The 14,136-nt window shown below is 46.5% G+C and overlaps 1 protein-coding gene across 2 annotated transcripts; it reads left to right on the top strand.

Moving 5' to 3' along the window:
- Nucleotides 1-389: 389 nt before the first annotated feature.
- Nucleotides 390-5,066, top strand: LOC109882679 (aminoacyl tRNA synthase complex-interacting multifunctional protein 2). 2 transcript variants are annotated; one of them, XM_020474775.2, is made up of 4 exons: nucleotides 390-671; nucleotides 1,953-2,171; nucleotides 2,405-2,639; nucleotides 4,115-5,066. In XM_020474775.2, exons 1-4 carry the CDS (start codon nucleotides 543-545, stop codon nucleotides 4,501-4,503), a joined length of 972 nt encoding a protein of 323 aa, XP_020330364.2. In that variant the 5' UTR covers nucleotides 390-542; the 3' UTR covers nucleotides 4,504-5,066. The 2 variants fall into 2 exon arrangements, with proteins under 2 accessions (XP_020330364.2, XP_031670089.1); XM_031814229.1 differs by having other exon boundaries at nucleotides 404-557.
- Nucleotides 5,067-14,136: the final 9,070 nt, after the last annotated feature.

Here is a 14,136-nt window from a genome sequence, read left to right as displayed (position 1 = left end):
ATCCCCTTAGCACTTATTGTTGAATTTCGGATTTCCAACTTGCTGTGTAATGTTTATGTTGAATGGCCGATGAGCACCAATACGTTTTTATCTATAATTTCTCTTCATATGAAAAGCTCGGGGACTTTAATATATATTATTATATAATTTTTTTTAAGCTAAACTGGTTGTCTTCCCACCTGCCCTGAATGACGCGTCGCCACCATTGCTGATATTAAGCAATAACTGCAGAAGCTACAGCATATTAGACCAGGACTAGTCATTAGCTGCATAGGGAGAAAGTTTTCTTTACACACACAAAATCATACCTGGTCCGGATGGACCTTATCAAATCAAAGATGTCGGTAACAACTAACATAACTCCTCTCTGAGCGAATCACTTTCACCGGATGTGACGTAAGACACTGAGTCGGGCATCCTTCCTTTCGGTCGCAGGCTGCACGTAGCTGCAGCGGTCTGATAAGTAACGTCCCCAGAAGTCAGCTGTTGCTGGAATATCGGTTGTTATTGGTTCTTTTGGAGGGCACTAACCACCCAACAATATGCCCATGTACCAGGTAAAGCCCGTCTTTGGGGATGACATAAAGACTGATTTGCCAACCTGCATGTACAAGTTGCCGAATATCCACGCGCAGAGAAGTGCAAGTGGCTGCTCGGAACATGCGCTTCAGGTAACTAACGTTATTTGAAATCCGACCATAAATGGACAAGCTAATCTCACTAATGTCATGAATTAACAAACCAGCTAATAAATGTGACATTTTGCCGTCAAAATGAGCTAACGTTACATAGCCCCACAACAACAACAGTTAGATCATTTGCCAGAAAATTAGCTAACGTTAGCCTAGCTTCAACCCTACCAATCTCCTATTCGGCTGATGCAATGATGTGTGGCTGACTAACGTAATTTGAGTTAACTACTGTAGCTAGATGTTTTGGTTGTGCCCCCCAGAATTTGTGACAGGACGTTACCAGTACACTACTCCGAACGTATATTTTCCTCTACAGAGTTAGTTAGATTTTAGCAGCCAGCATATGATTGGCCCAAGTCAGACATTTTGTGTGCTAGACTGAATGGATGATATGGGTGGGTGTAACTGACTGCCAGTAATTTACTACTGTAGCTACTTAACGTTAGCGAGACAGCAACAAAAACATGTCATTATACAGTATAATGAACAACTAGGTTATATAGACGTGCTGTCATTTCTAGTAGCCTTTTTCTATGTGATGGTATGTAGGCTAATGGATTCAGCCATAGCCGAGCCTAATATTATAATGTTGCTAGCTGGCTATAGGAATGGCTCTGAATTCATCCTTCTCAAAAATGACTCCCTGTTTACAATCATCCGACCAAATGATCTAGCTACTTTATAAGAATGAGTCAATGACACATTTCTGTTTTCATGTTTGGTGTTTTGTTGACAGCTCACCTAAAGATTTCCTCAGGAAATTCTTTCTTGGCAATCAATCCCTTCACCTCCCTCAGTATTCAGTCCCCCTCAAACAATTATCTGCCTGACTACATAGTCCCTCAGTGTGACAAAGGCCTAGCCAATGTTGCACTGAAAGTTGCTAATATTGTGTTGATTCGATGACAATCGCCACAGTAAAGGGAAACGTTGATAGTGTTAACTAACAGGGAAAACTCTAGAAAGTTGAGACGTTCAATCTAGCGGCAGTCCCGGGGGAGTTGCGTGCCTGCAGCTTGGAGGGAACATTGGGCTTAACATGAAGGATCATGTAATGTGTGTGTATTGTGTTAACACATTTCCTTCACAGGGCCCTGAGGGCAGCATGGGTGTGTTTGTTTGTGGCAGGGTGTGTTTACTTTCTCTTTTTGTCAGACAGGTGGACCCTGCAGTACAGGCTTTGGAGCTGCGTCAGCATAAAATCAAGTGTTTGTCTTAATGTACTATATATGTGTTAACCATAGCTCTCCACCCCCGTAGAATGGGACAGAGGTGGTGGACCCTGCGTTCAGAGACCTGGAGGTACGTCAGGATAAGATTATGCGCAGGCTCTATGAACTGAAGGCAGCCGTGGATGGCCTGGCCAAGACCGTGACCACACCCGACGCTGACCTGGACCAGACTGTGACCTCTCTCTCCCAGAGTCCCACAGCCACATCCTTTAGAGGCACTGCAGACCTGGACTCCCTCCTGGGCAAGGTGAGGAATAGAGCTCTTGTCTGTTGAATATCTTATAGGAATAGAGCTCTTGTCTGTTAGAGATCTGATAGGAATAGAGCTCTTGTCTGTTAGAGATCTTATAGGAATAGCAATTCATTAAGTTGAGTTTCGTCAATACGCCACATAATTTGTCTATTTCGGCTGTGCCACGACTCAAGTTTGGTGGAAACGCCTTATGAGGGTATCATCATAATTTGTCCTGTACCCATTAGGACCTTGGTGCCCTCCGGGACATTGTGATCAACGCCAATCCGGCACGACCACCCCTCACCCTGCTGGTGCTCCACGCAATGCTGTGCCAGCGCTACCGGGTGCTCTCCAGTGTGCATGTCCACTCATCAGTGTCCGGTGTGCCCGCGCAGCTGCTCTCCTGCCTGGGGCCGCGCCACGCAGACAGCTACGTCCGCCAGCGTTTCCAGCTGGGCTTCACCCTAATATGGAAAGATGGTGAGGGTTGGGGGTAGTCAGAGACAGGGTAGTAAAAGAGTAGAAAGTTTAGATTGGGAACAGTGGGTGGGCAGATTGGGTTAAGTGAAGGGGGTGGAGAGACTGGGTAGAAAAAGAGGGTAATGTTGGGAGAGGGGGGGGTAGAAAGAGTAGTGGAGTGAGAGATAGGGTATGGCTAGGAATGTCACCTAGCTTTGAACTGACGTGACTGGTCTGGGTTAGGGAGATGTGATGTCAGACGTACTAGTATCGCTCACCATTTACGATTCATATGTATAGACAATGTGTCCTTTCATTGTTAGCTGCTTTCAACATTTTTAACACCTATTTAGATTATCTCTGGAGTAAATGTACCTTTCTCCTCTCATCCCTTGCCCTCTCTTCCGTCTCCCCCCTCTCTCTCTCTTGCCGTCTCCCCCCCTCTCTCTTCTGTCTCCCCCTCTCTCTCTCTTCCGTCTCCCCCCCGCCCTCTCTTCCATCTCCCCCCGCCCTCTCTTCCATCTCCCCCCCCCTCTCTCGCCGTCTCCCCCCCTCTCTCTCGCCGTCTCCCCCCCTCTCTCTCGCTGTCTCCCCCCTCTCTCGCCGTCCCCCCCCCCCCTCTCTCCGTCTCCCCCCTCTCTCTCTCCGTCTCCCCCCCTCTCTCTCCGTCTCCCCACCTCTCTCTCTCCGTCTCCCCCCTCGCTCTCTCCGTCTCCCCCCTCTCTCTCTCCGTCTCCCCCCTCTCTCTCCGTCTCCCCCCTCTCTCTCTCCGTCTCCCCCCTCTCTCTCTCCGTCTCCCCCCTCTCTCTCTCCGTCTCCCCCCTCTCTCTCTCGCTCGTCTCCCCCCTCTCTCTCTCGCTCGTCTCCCCCCTCTCTCTCTCGCTCGTCTCCCCCCTCTCTCTCTCGCTCGTCTCCCCCCTCTCTCTCTCGCTCGTCTCCCCCTCTCTCTCTCGCTCGTCTCCCCCCTCTCTCTCTCGCTCGTCTCCCCCCTCTCTCTCTCGCTCGTCTCCCCCCTCTCTCTCTCGCTCGTCTCCCCCCCCCTCTCTCTCTCGCTCGTCTCCCCCCTCTCTCTCTCGCTCGTCTCCCCCCTCTCTCTCTCTCTCGTCTCCCCCCTCTCTCTCTCGCTCGTCTCCCCCCTCTCTCTCTCGCTCGTCTCCCCCCTCTCTCTCTCGCTCGTCTCCCCCCTCTCTCTCTCGCTCCGTCTCCCCCTCTCTCTCGCTCGTCTCCCCCCCCTCTCTCTCGCTCCGTCTCCCCCCCTCTCTCGCTCCGTCTCCCCCCTCTCTCTCGCTCCGTCTCCCCCCTCTCTCTCGCTCCGTCTCCCCCCTCTCTCTCGCTCCGTCTCCCCCCCTCTCTCGCTCCGTCTCCCCCCTCTCTCTCGCTCCGTCTCCCCCCTCTCTCTCGCTCCGTCTCGCCGTCTCTCTCTCGTCGTCTCCCCCCTCTCTCTCGCCATCTCTCTCTCGTCATCTCCCTCCCTCTCTGTATCTCTATATCTCTAGTCTCCAAGCTGCAGATGAAGTTCAGCATTCAGAACATGTGCCCCATCGAGGGCGAGGCCAACGTGGCGCGCTTCTTGTTCCGCCTCGTTGCCCCTTACCCCAGCGACCCCGCCTTGGCTACACTGGTGGACAGTTGGGTGGACACAGCCTTCTTCCAGCTGGCTGAGGGCAGCGCTAAGGAGCGGTCGGCAGTCCTCCGCGCCCTCAACGGCGCTTTGGGTCGCGACCCCTGGCTGGCCGGTCCCGAGCTCTCGCTGGCTGACATCGCCTGTTACTGCTGCGTCCTCCAGACAGGCCCTGCCGCCTCCTCTCCGGCCAACGTCCAGCGCTGGCTTAAAGCGTGTGAGAACCTGGGCCACTTTGGCCCCGCCAACCCTCTACTGCAGTGACCACAGCTGCCTAGCAGATCTCAGGGTGCTTCCATGGAGTAGGTAGAAGATACCCACTAGCCATTGATCCAGAGTCAGATATTGCCCCAGTCCCCTTGTTGGGAATAGAGGTTTTGGGGTGAAGTAGTAGTCTGACCCTAGATCTGTGTACGGGTGACTTCTAGCTGGAGCGCCACCAGGGCCCAGCCTATGGGGTTTAACTGTATCTCTGCACTGTGTTCAGAACGAAAAGGGAATAATTGAATACACCTGTCACATCCCAATACTCTAGAAATGCTCCCTTACTCCCTTACTTGTGTATCTAAGCTTTGCAATGACTGAACAGATATAGATAGCTGTAAACACAGTTCTCCCTCCCTCGTGCCTAACAAGATGATCTACACTAATGGGTGTGTGTGTGGGGGCGTGGTAATGGGGTGTGACTTGCTGTTTAACTAAAGAAGCGGTTGAAAAATGTGACGCAACAGGACCTACTGATGTGGTATCTACAGTATGAAAAGTAAAACTTTGTAGCGTTTTTGTTCTTAAATCACTAAAATGTCCACTTTGGATCAAACTTTGAACTGTGGTTTCCCCTGTTTCTTTTGTCAGTATGTATGGTTAGTTTCAGCTTTCGTTCATCGCTTGAACCCTACTTCACTTATATAACCTGAGAAAGAATGAGACTGTTACTTTGTGACATCAATGAGTATAGCTGTACAAAACATAAGAAACACCTGCTCTTTCCATGATAGACTGACCAGGTGAATCCAGGTGAAATGTCACTTGTTAAATCCAATTCAATCAGTGTATATGAAGGGGAGGAGCCAGGTTAAAGAAGGATGATTAAGTTTTGAGACAATTAGACATGGATTGTGTATGTGTGTCACTCAGAGTGTGAATGGGCAAGACAAAAATATTTAAGTGCCTTTGAACAGGATATGGTAGTAGGTGGCAGGCTCACCTGTTTGTGTCAAGAACTGCAACACTGCTGGGTTTTTCATGCTCAAGTCTCCCGTGTGTATCAAGAATGGTCCACCACCCAAAGGACATCCAGCCAACTGGAGTCAAAATGGGTCAGCATCCCTGTGGAAGGCTTTCGACACCTCGTAGAGTCCATGCCCTGATGAAATGAGGCTGTTCTAAGAGCAGAAGAGGGGCTAAGTCAATATTAGGAAGGTGTTCCTAATGTTTTGTACACTCGGTGTTTGTGTTACACACAGAATGACCTTGAAGGGATACTTCACCCACATTATAAAATGACCTCTTGGTTTCCTCCAGGCCTCGTTTTTGTATCACTTTCCAATTATAAAACTGGGGGGGGGGGGGGCAAAAATGCTATTTCAGAATGTTTTGGGGGCCATGTCGTTGCCCCCCCCTGTAAAAGTTGCGCCCCTGGTTTTCTTACCATACCAGCAGTCTATGGACAAGGTCAGACATCAATCTATGCTGTGGTTTACCTGGTCACTGTCTCTGGCACAAATCCAATGCAAGTCAACATCCCATATATTAGTTTTTTTTTGTGCTTCATGTCTGCATCATCTTAAAGTAACTTAATTGAGCTACACAATCAATTTTAGATTGAGATCAATATGAACTTAATGCCACATCTGATCTATTGTAAATTAGTTTGGTAAAGCAAGCACTAACTACTGCAGTAGGTTGTCTGGGGTTTCACAGATGGTGTGACAAACGCTAAGAAGAGGAACAGAATGCACTGTCTGGCTGAAACACTTGTTATGTCATCACATAATGGTATTTCTATATTCTTCCTAGACTCTTAATGTTATTTTCTATATTACGTTGTTCAATATTAAACCCAGTGGTGGAAAAAGTACCCAATTGTCATATTTGAGTAAAAGTAATGATACCTTAATAGAAAATGACTCAAGTGAAAGTCACCCAGAAGAATATTACTTAAGTAAAAGCTTTTAAATGGGTTTTGAATATTTGGTTTTGAATATACTTAAGTATCAAATGTAAATGTAATTGGTTAAATGTACTTAATTATCAAAAGTAAAGTTATAACTCATTTCAAATTCCTTATTAAGTAAATACTTTTGTATCATTACTATTGATACTTAAGTATATTTTTGCAATTACATTTACTTTTGATGCTGAACTATATTAACTTTTACTCAAGTAGTATTTTACTGGGTAACTTTTACTTGAGTCATTTTCTATGAAGGTATCTTTACTTTTACTTGAGTATGACAATTGGGTACTTTTTCCACCACTGACTAGTACTTTTGGGTGTGAAGGAAAATGTATGTGAAGTACATTATTTTCATTAGAAAGGAAGTGAAGTAAAAGTTGTCAGATACCCCAAAAACCAATTTAAGTACTTAAGTGCACCACTGATTTAAACCAAATGAATCTGGATTGCTAAAAAAAAGTGTGAATTATTCAGTAGTAACCCATCTGTCCAATAGGTGGCAGGTGAGTCATTTACTATGGCTTGACAAACTAATCTTTTTGCCCTTCCAGGCTTTTCACAGATCAGTTCATATAACGCAGTATGTCAAGAGGTGGGAACAGAATAATCCAGCAGGTTTCTACTGTAGACACTTTTCAGTAAACATTCATGTAAACTCAGCAAAAAAAGAAACCTCTTCACTGTCAACTGCGTTTATTTTCAGCAAACTTAACATGTGTAAATATTTGTATGAACATAACAAGATTCAACAACTGAGACATAAACTGAACAAGTTCCACAGTCATGTGACTAACAGAAATGGAATAATGTGTCCCTGAACAAAGGGGGTCAAAATCAAAAGTAACAGTCAGTATCTGGTGTGGCCACCAGCTGCATTAAGTACTGCCATGCATCTCCTCCTCATGGACTGCACCAGATTTGCCAGTTCTTGCTGTGTGTGTTACCCCACTCTTCCACCAAGGCACCTGCAAGGTCCCGGACATTTCTAGGGGGAATGGCCCTAGGCCCAGACTATGACGGACCCTCCAAATCCATCCTGCTCCAGAGTACAGGCCTCGGTATAACGCTCCATCCTTTGACGATAAACGTGAATCCGACCATCACCCCTGGTGAGACAAAACTGCGACTCGTAAGTGAAGATCACTTTTTGCCAGTCCTGTCTGGTCCAGCAACGGTGGGTTTGTGCCCTTAGGTGACGTCATTGCCGGTGATGTCTGGTGAGGACCCGTCTTACAACAGGCCTACAAGCCCTCAGTCCAGCCTCTCTCAGCCTATTGCGGACAGTCAGCACTGATGGGGCGGCAGGGTAGCCTAGTGGTTAGAGCGTTGGACTAGTAACCGTAAGGTTGCAAGTTCGAATCCCTGAGCTGACAAGGTACAAATATGTCAATCTGCCCCTGAACAGGCAGTTAACCCACTGTTCCTAGGCCGCCATTGAAAATAAGAATATGTTCTTAACTGACTTGCCTAGTAAAATAAAGGTAAAATAAAAAATAAATGGAGGGATTGTGCCTTCCTGGTGTAACTCGGTCAGTTGTTGTTGCCATCCTGTACCTGTCCCGCAGGTGTGATGTTTGGATGTACTGATCCTGTGCAGGTGTTACACGTGGTCTGCAACTGCGAGGACGATCAGCTGTCCGTCCTGTCTCCCTGTAGCGCTGTCTTAGGCTTCGCCCTGGCCACATCTGCACATCTGCAGTCCAGCATGCCTAAACCACATTCACACAGATGAGCAGGGACCCTGGGCATCTTTCGTTTGGTGTTTTTCAGTGTCAGTAGCCTCTTTAGTGTCCTAAGTTTTCATAACTGTGACCTTAATTGCCTACCGTCTGTAAGCTGTTAGTGTCTTAATGACCGTTCCACAGGTGCATGTTCATTAATTGTTTATGGTTCATTGAAAAGCATGGGAAACCGTGTTTAAACCCTTTATAATGAAGATCTGTGAAGTTATTTGGATTTTACTAATTATCTTTGAAAGACAGGGGCCTTTCTTTTACATTCAGAGTTTACATTCAGGACCAGTCAGAAGTTTGGACACACCTACACATTCAAGGGTTTTTCTTTATTTTATACTATTTTCTACATTGTAGAATAATTTATGAAGAAATCAAAACTATGAAATGCCACATATGGAATCATGTAGTAACCAAAAAATGTTAAACAAATCAAAATATTCTTCAAATTAGCCACCCTTTGCCTTGATAACAGTTTTACACACTCTTGGCATTCTCTCAACCAGCTTCACCTGAAATGCTTTTCCATGTCTTGAAGGAGTTCCCACATATGCTGAGCACTTGTTGGCTGTTTTTCCTTCACTCTGCGGTCCAACTCAACCCAAACAATCTCATTTGGGTTGAGGTCGGGTGATTGTGGAGGCCAGGTCATTTGACGCAGCACTCCATCGCTCTCCTTCTTGGTAAAATAGCCCTTAAACAGCCTGGAGGTGTGTTGGGTCATTGTCCTGTTGAAAAACTAATTATAGTCCCACTAAGCACAAACCAGATGGGATGGAGTATCGCTCCAGAATGCTGTGGTAGCCATGCTGGTTAAGCGTGCATTGAATTCAAAATAAATCACAGACAGTGTCACCAGCAAAGCACCATCACACCACCTCCGTGCTTCACAATGTGAACAACACATGCAGAGATCATCCGTTCACCTACTCTTCATCTCACAAAGACACTGTGAAAGACACAAGATTGGTCGGAACCAAAAAATCTCAAATTTGGGCTCATTGGACCAAAGGACAGATTTCGTGTTTCTTGGCCCAAGCAAGTCTCTTCTTATTATTGGTGTACTTTAGTGGTGGTTTCATTGCAGCAATTCGACCATGAAGGCCTGATTCACACAGTCCTCTGAACAGTTGATGTTGAGATGTGTCTGTTACTTGAACTCTGAAGCATTTATTTGGGCTGCAATCTGAGTCTGGTTACTAATGAATGTATCCTCTGCATCAGAGGTAACTCTGGGTCTTCCTTTCCTGTGGCGGTCCTCATGAGAGACAGTTTCATCATAGTGCTTGATGGTTTTTGCGACTGCACTTGAAACTTTCAAAGTTCTTAATCTTCCGGATTGACTGACCTTCATGTCTTAATGTAATGTTGGACTGTCGTTTCTCTTGGCTTATTTGAGCTGTTCTTGACATCATATGGACTTGGTGTTTTACCAAATAGGGCTATCTTCTGTATACCACCCCTACCTTGTCACAACAGATTGGCTCAAACGCATGAAGGAAAGAAATTCCACAAATTAACTTTTAACAAGGCACACCTGTTAATTTAAATGCATTCCAGGTGACTACCTCATGAAGCTGATTGAGAGAATGCCAAGTGTGTGCAAAGCTGTCATCAAGGCAAAGGGTGGCTACTTTGAATAATTTTTTTAACACTTTTTTTGTTACTACATGATTGCATGTGTGTTATTTCATAGTTTTGATGTCTTCACTATTATTCTACAATGTAGAAAATAGTCAAAATAAAGAAAAACCCTTGAATGAGTAGGTGTGTCCAAACCTTTGGCTGATACTGTAGGTTGTCTGTACATCCTGTTTGTTGATTGTGGCAGCACCATTTCACCGAGTCATATTCCTGTACATGCAAATATTTGTATTTGATTTAACCTTTGTTTAACTAGGCAGGTCAGTTAAGAACAAATTCTTATTTAAAATGACTGCCTACCAAAAGGTCTCCTGCAGGGACAGGAGCCTGGGATTTAAAAAAACAAACCATATAAATATAGAACAAAACACACATCACAAGAAGAGAGACACAACCCTGCATAGAGACCTTAGACAACATAGCAAGGCAGCAACACATGACAACACAGCATGGTAGCAACATGACAACATGGTAGCAGCACAAAAACATGGTACAAACATTGGGCAAAGTCAACAGCACAAAGGTCAAGAAGGAAGAGACGACAATACATTATACAAAGCAGCCACAACTGTCAGAAGAGTGTCTATGATTGAGTCTGAATGAAGAGATGGAGATAAAACTGTCCAGTTTGAGTGCTGGTTGCAGCTCGTTCCAGGCGCTAGCTGCAGTGAACTGAAAAGAGGAGCGACCCAGGGATGTGTGTGCTTTGGGGACCTTTAACAGAATGTGAATATATTTGCAGAATAAAGGTGATTTGTTCGTCTGTCCATCTGTCTATCTGCCCACCCGTCTGTCTTTGTCTGCCTGCCTTCTGTCTATCTGCCTCTGTCTGACTGGGCATTCAAATTGAACAGGAAGTCAGGAAAGTGCAGGGAGTCTCTTGGCGACCGCCTGAAAAGACCAAACCTCCTGTCTGTCAGCTTTGCTGTGAGGCTCAGAATACACTGAGGAGACACTGAAGGCAGTCACACACACACTGGCACGATCGGCAGTCAGAGGAAAGACTCCCTGCTGCTGAGGTTCTTCTGTACACACTACTGTGGGTTTTAGGTCTTGAATGAAATCACTCTGTATAGTCTGGCTTGGGGGGGATATGAGAAGAAAATAACTTGATTTACTGCCTGTCATATAAAGTTATGATTCCATTCATATTTTTATCTTTGTGTTCCTCAGTCTTGAAACCGGAATTTAACGGTGTTCATACAGCCATGGATATTGCTGTTCTATGTTTACTAAAGCTATTTGTCAGCTGTATGATCACACTCACTGTGGAGTGTGGGTGATGGGCTTTGGGGAATCAGGCTGTATAGGAGAGGGGGAGGGTTCGCTGGTGGAAGATGGCAGTGGGGGTGTGTAGATGGAGGGAGAACACCAAGAATTGGGTGAGAGTGTATAAGGAGGGAAAAGATGTATGGTTGAGAGAGGAAGGTGACGTGGTATGAAGCAACACCAGGGAGTATGGTTGTGTGTGGGGGGGTGATGTGGTATGAAGCAACATCAGGGAGTATGGTTTGAAGCAACACCAGGGAGTATGGTTGTGGGAGGGGGGTGACGTGGTATGAAGCAACATCAGGGAGTATGGTTTGAAGCAACAGCAGGGAGTATGGTTGTGGGAGGGGGAGCGATGGGGTATGAAGCAACACCAGGGAGTATGGTTGTGGGAGGGGGGTGGTGTGGTATGAAGCAACATCAGGGAGTATGATTGTGGGAGGGGGAGTGATGTGGTATGAAGCAACATCAGGGAGTATGGTTTGAAGCAACACCAGGGAGTATGGTTGTGGGAGGGGGGTGACGTGGTATGAAGCAACATCAGGGAGTATGGTTGTGGGAGGGGGAGTGATGTGGTATGAAGCAACATCAGGGAGTATGGTTTGAAGCAACACCAGGGAGTATGGTTGTGGGAGGGGGGTGACGTGGTATGAAGCAACACCAGGGAGTATGGTTGTGGAAGGGGGGTGACGTGGTATGAAGCAACACCAGGGAGTATGGTTGTGGGAGGGGGAGCGATGGGGTATGAAGCAACATCAGGGAGTATGGTTGTGGGAGGGGGGTGATGTGGTATGAAGCAACATCAGGGAGTATGGTTGTGGGAGGGGGAGTGATGTGGTATGAAGCAACATCAGGGAGTATGGGAGGGAGCGATGGGGTATGAAGCAACATCAGGGAGTATGGTTGTGGGAGGGGGGGTGATGTGGTATGAAGCAACAACAGGGAGTATGGTTGTGGGAGGGGGGGTGATGTGGTATGAAGCAACAACAGGGAGTATGGTTGTGGGAGGGGGGGTGATGTGGTATGAAGCAACAACAGGGAGTATGGTTGTGGGAGGGGGGGTGATGTGGTATGAAGCAACAACAGGGAGTATGGTTGTGGGAAGGGGGGTGATGTGGTATGAAGCAACATCAGGGAGTATGGTTGTGGGAGGGGGAGCGATGTGGTATGAAGCAGCATCAGGGAGTATGGTTGTGGGAGGGGGGGGTGATGTGGTATGAAGCAACATCAGGGAGTATGGTTGTGGGAGGGGGAGCGATGGGGTATGAAGCAACATCAGGGAGTATGGTTGTGGGAGGGGAGTGATGGTGTATGAAGCAACATCAGGGAGTATGGTTTGAAGCAACATCAGGGAGTATGGTTGTGGGAGGGGGAGTGATGGGGTATGAAGCAACATCAGGGAGTATGGTTTGAAGCAACATCAGGGAGTATGGTTGTGGGAGGGGGAGCGATGGGGTATGAAGCAACATCAGGGAGTATGGTTTGAAGCAACATCAGGGAGTATGGTTGTGGGAGGGGGGGTGACGTGGTATGAAGCAACATCAGGGAGTATGGTTTGAAGCAACACCAGGGTGTATGGTTGTGGGAGGGGGGTGACGTGGTATGAAGCAACAGCAGAGAGTATGGTTGAATTAGGGAGGGGTCGACTGAAGAACAGAACAACAGCAGAGAGTATGGTTGAGTTAGGGAGGGGTCGACTGAAGAACAGAACAACAGCAGAGAGTATGGTTGAGTTAGGGAGGGGTCGACTGAAGAACAGAACAACAGCAGAGAGAGGTGGAGGGAGGAGGATAGAACAGTAGATGTTGGGGAGTGTGGTGGACAGAACTACATGGGAAAGAATGAAGGAAAGAGTGGAGGATAAATGGATAGATTATATGAAAAGCGATGCTCAGTTGAACAATTCTCCAAGGTGAATTAGACTCTGAAATGGCAGCATATTCCCAATAAAGCGCTATGGGCCCTGGTGAAAAGTAGTGCACTATTAAGGGAATAGGGTGCCATTTAGGACACTTACCCTAGAGGGAACATGCTTATGAGTGTGACAACAGTGACATAAAGACACAAAACCATCTACTTATCACAGACAGGGGAATTGTTTCTAGATCAGCACTCCTACTCGGAGACACTTTTTGAATAAGGACCCAGGAGTTTTTCTTGATCAGGTCACATGGTCATAAAAGACTCCTGGCCTTAATAATTTGCTGTAAAGCTTACAGCCAGCCACACAATTAACTGACTCTCTGTTGCCACAGGGTTTGCTTCCATATTGACTATAGTAAACGCTCATCAGCTGCAATGGGTAGTTGTTCTCGGCTCTCTTCAGACTCCAGTAAGTGATCGACCATCGTGTCAGGCACACACACACACAAACAAACTATTGACCCCCAGACTACATCTACTGGGCCTGGTGGAAGTCAACCAATTAGAAGCCCAGCATGACTTCAGGGGTGGATGGTGCTTCCTGTAGCTCCTTCACAGAGGGACAATAGCTTGTAAATTCTGGCCACTGTCACTTTTACTGCCTCTTGTTATATGCTGTGCCTACATACAGTATCATTCATTGTCACAGGCTGGCTAGCACAGGCAGGTAGCTCTTTGTGCATCTCAAATGGCACCATATTCCCTATATAGTGCACTACTTTTGACCAGAGCCCTATGGGTCCTGGTCAAAAGTAGTGCAATTAAAAAGGGAATAGTGTGCCGTTTGAGATGCAGGCTGTGTCTTATTGGCTTGTCTCTAGTCTTCTCCAAAGGTTAATGTGGCATGAGGTTGTAATATTGTTTCATCAATACCTATAATAGCATATAGGCCTCAGGCTACATGTGAAGAACAGTGGTGTCCTACTGCCTGCTGTGATTTATAGTGTGCTTGACAGTAACATGTACTCAGTAAATCTAAGTGCATTTTTATCAGCCTGTACAGAGAGCTTGGGCTATCCTGATTGCCAGTCTGTTTAGCTTAAATTATAATCAAGAATAAAATGAGTGACTGTTGCCATTTTCGTTTTACAGTGGCATTGAGGGCAGCAGTAAGTAGTGAGAGTAGGTCTAAGACAATACTGGTAAGCA

This window comes from Oncorhynchus kisutch, unplaced genomic scaffold (assembly GCF_002021735.2).
Source record: "Oncorhynchus kisutch isolate 150728-3 unplaced genomic scaffold, Okis_V2 Okis06b-Okis10b_hom, whole genome shotgun sequence".
NCBI lineage: Eukaryota > Metazoa > Chordata > Actinopteri > Salmoniformes > Salmonidae > Oncorhynchus > Oncorhynchus kisutch.
This window is presented reverse-complemented; position numbering and strand designations above follow the sequence as displayed.

Excerpts from the sequence above, each read along its gene's own strand:
- LOC109882679 (XM_020474775.2), top strand. The coding sequence starts at position 543 with ATGCCCATGTACCAGGTAAAGCCCGTCTTTGGGGATGACATAAAGACT. Across the intron at positions 672-1,952 it reads GCTCGGAACATGCGCTTCAG|AATGGGACAGAGGTGGTGGA; the intron begins GTAACTAACGTT and ends CCACCCCCGTAG. Across the intron at positions 2,640-4,114 it reads CACCCTAATATGGAAAGATG|TCTCCAAGCTGCAGATGAAG; the intron begins GTGAGGGTTGGG and ends CTATATCTCTAG.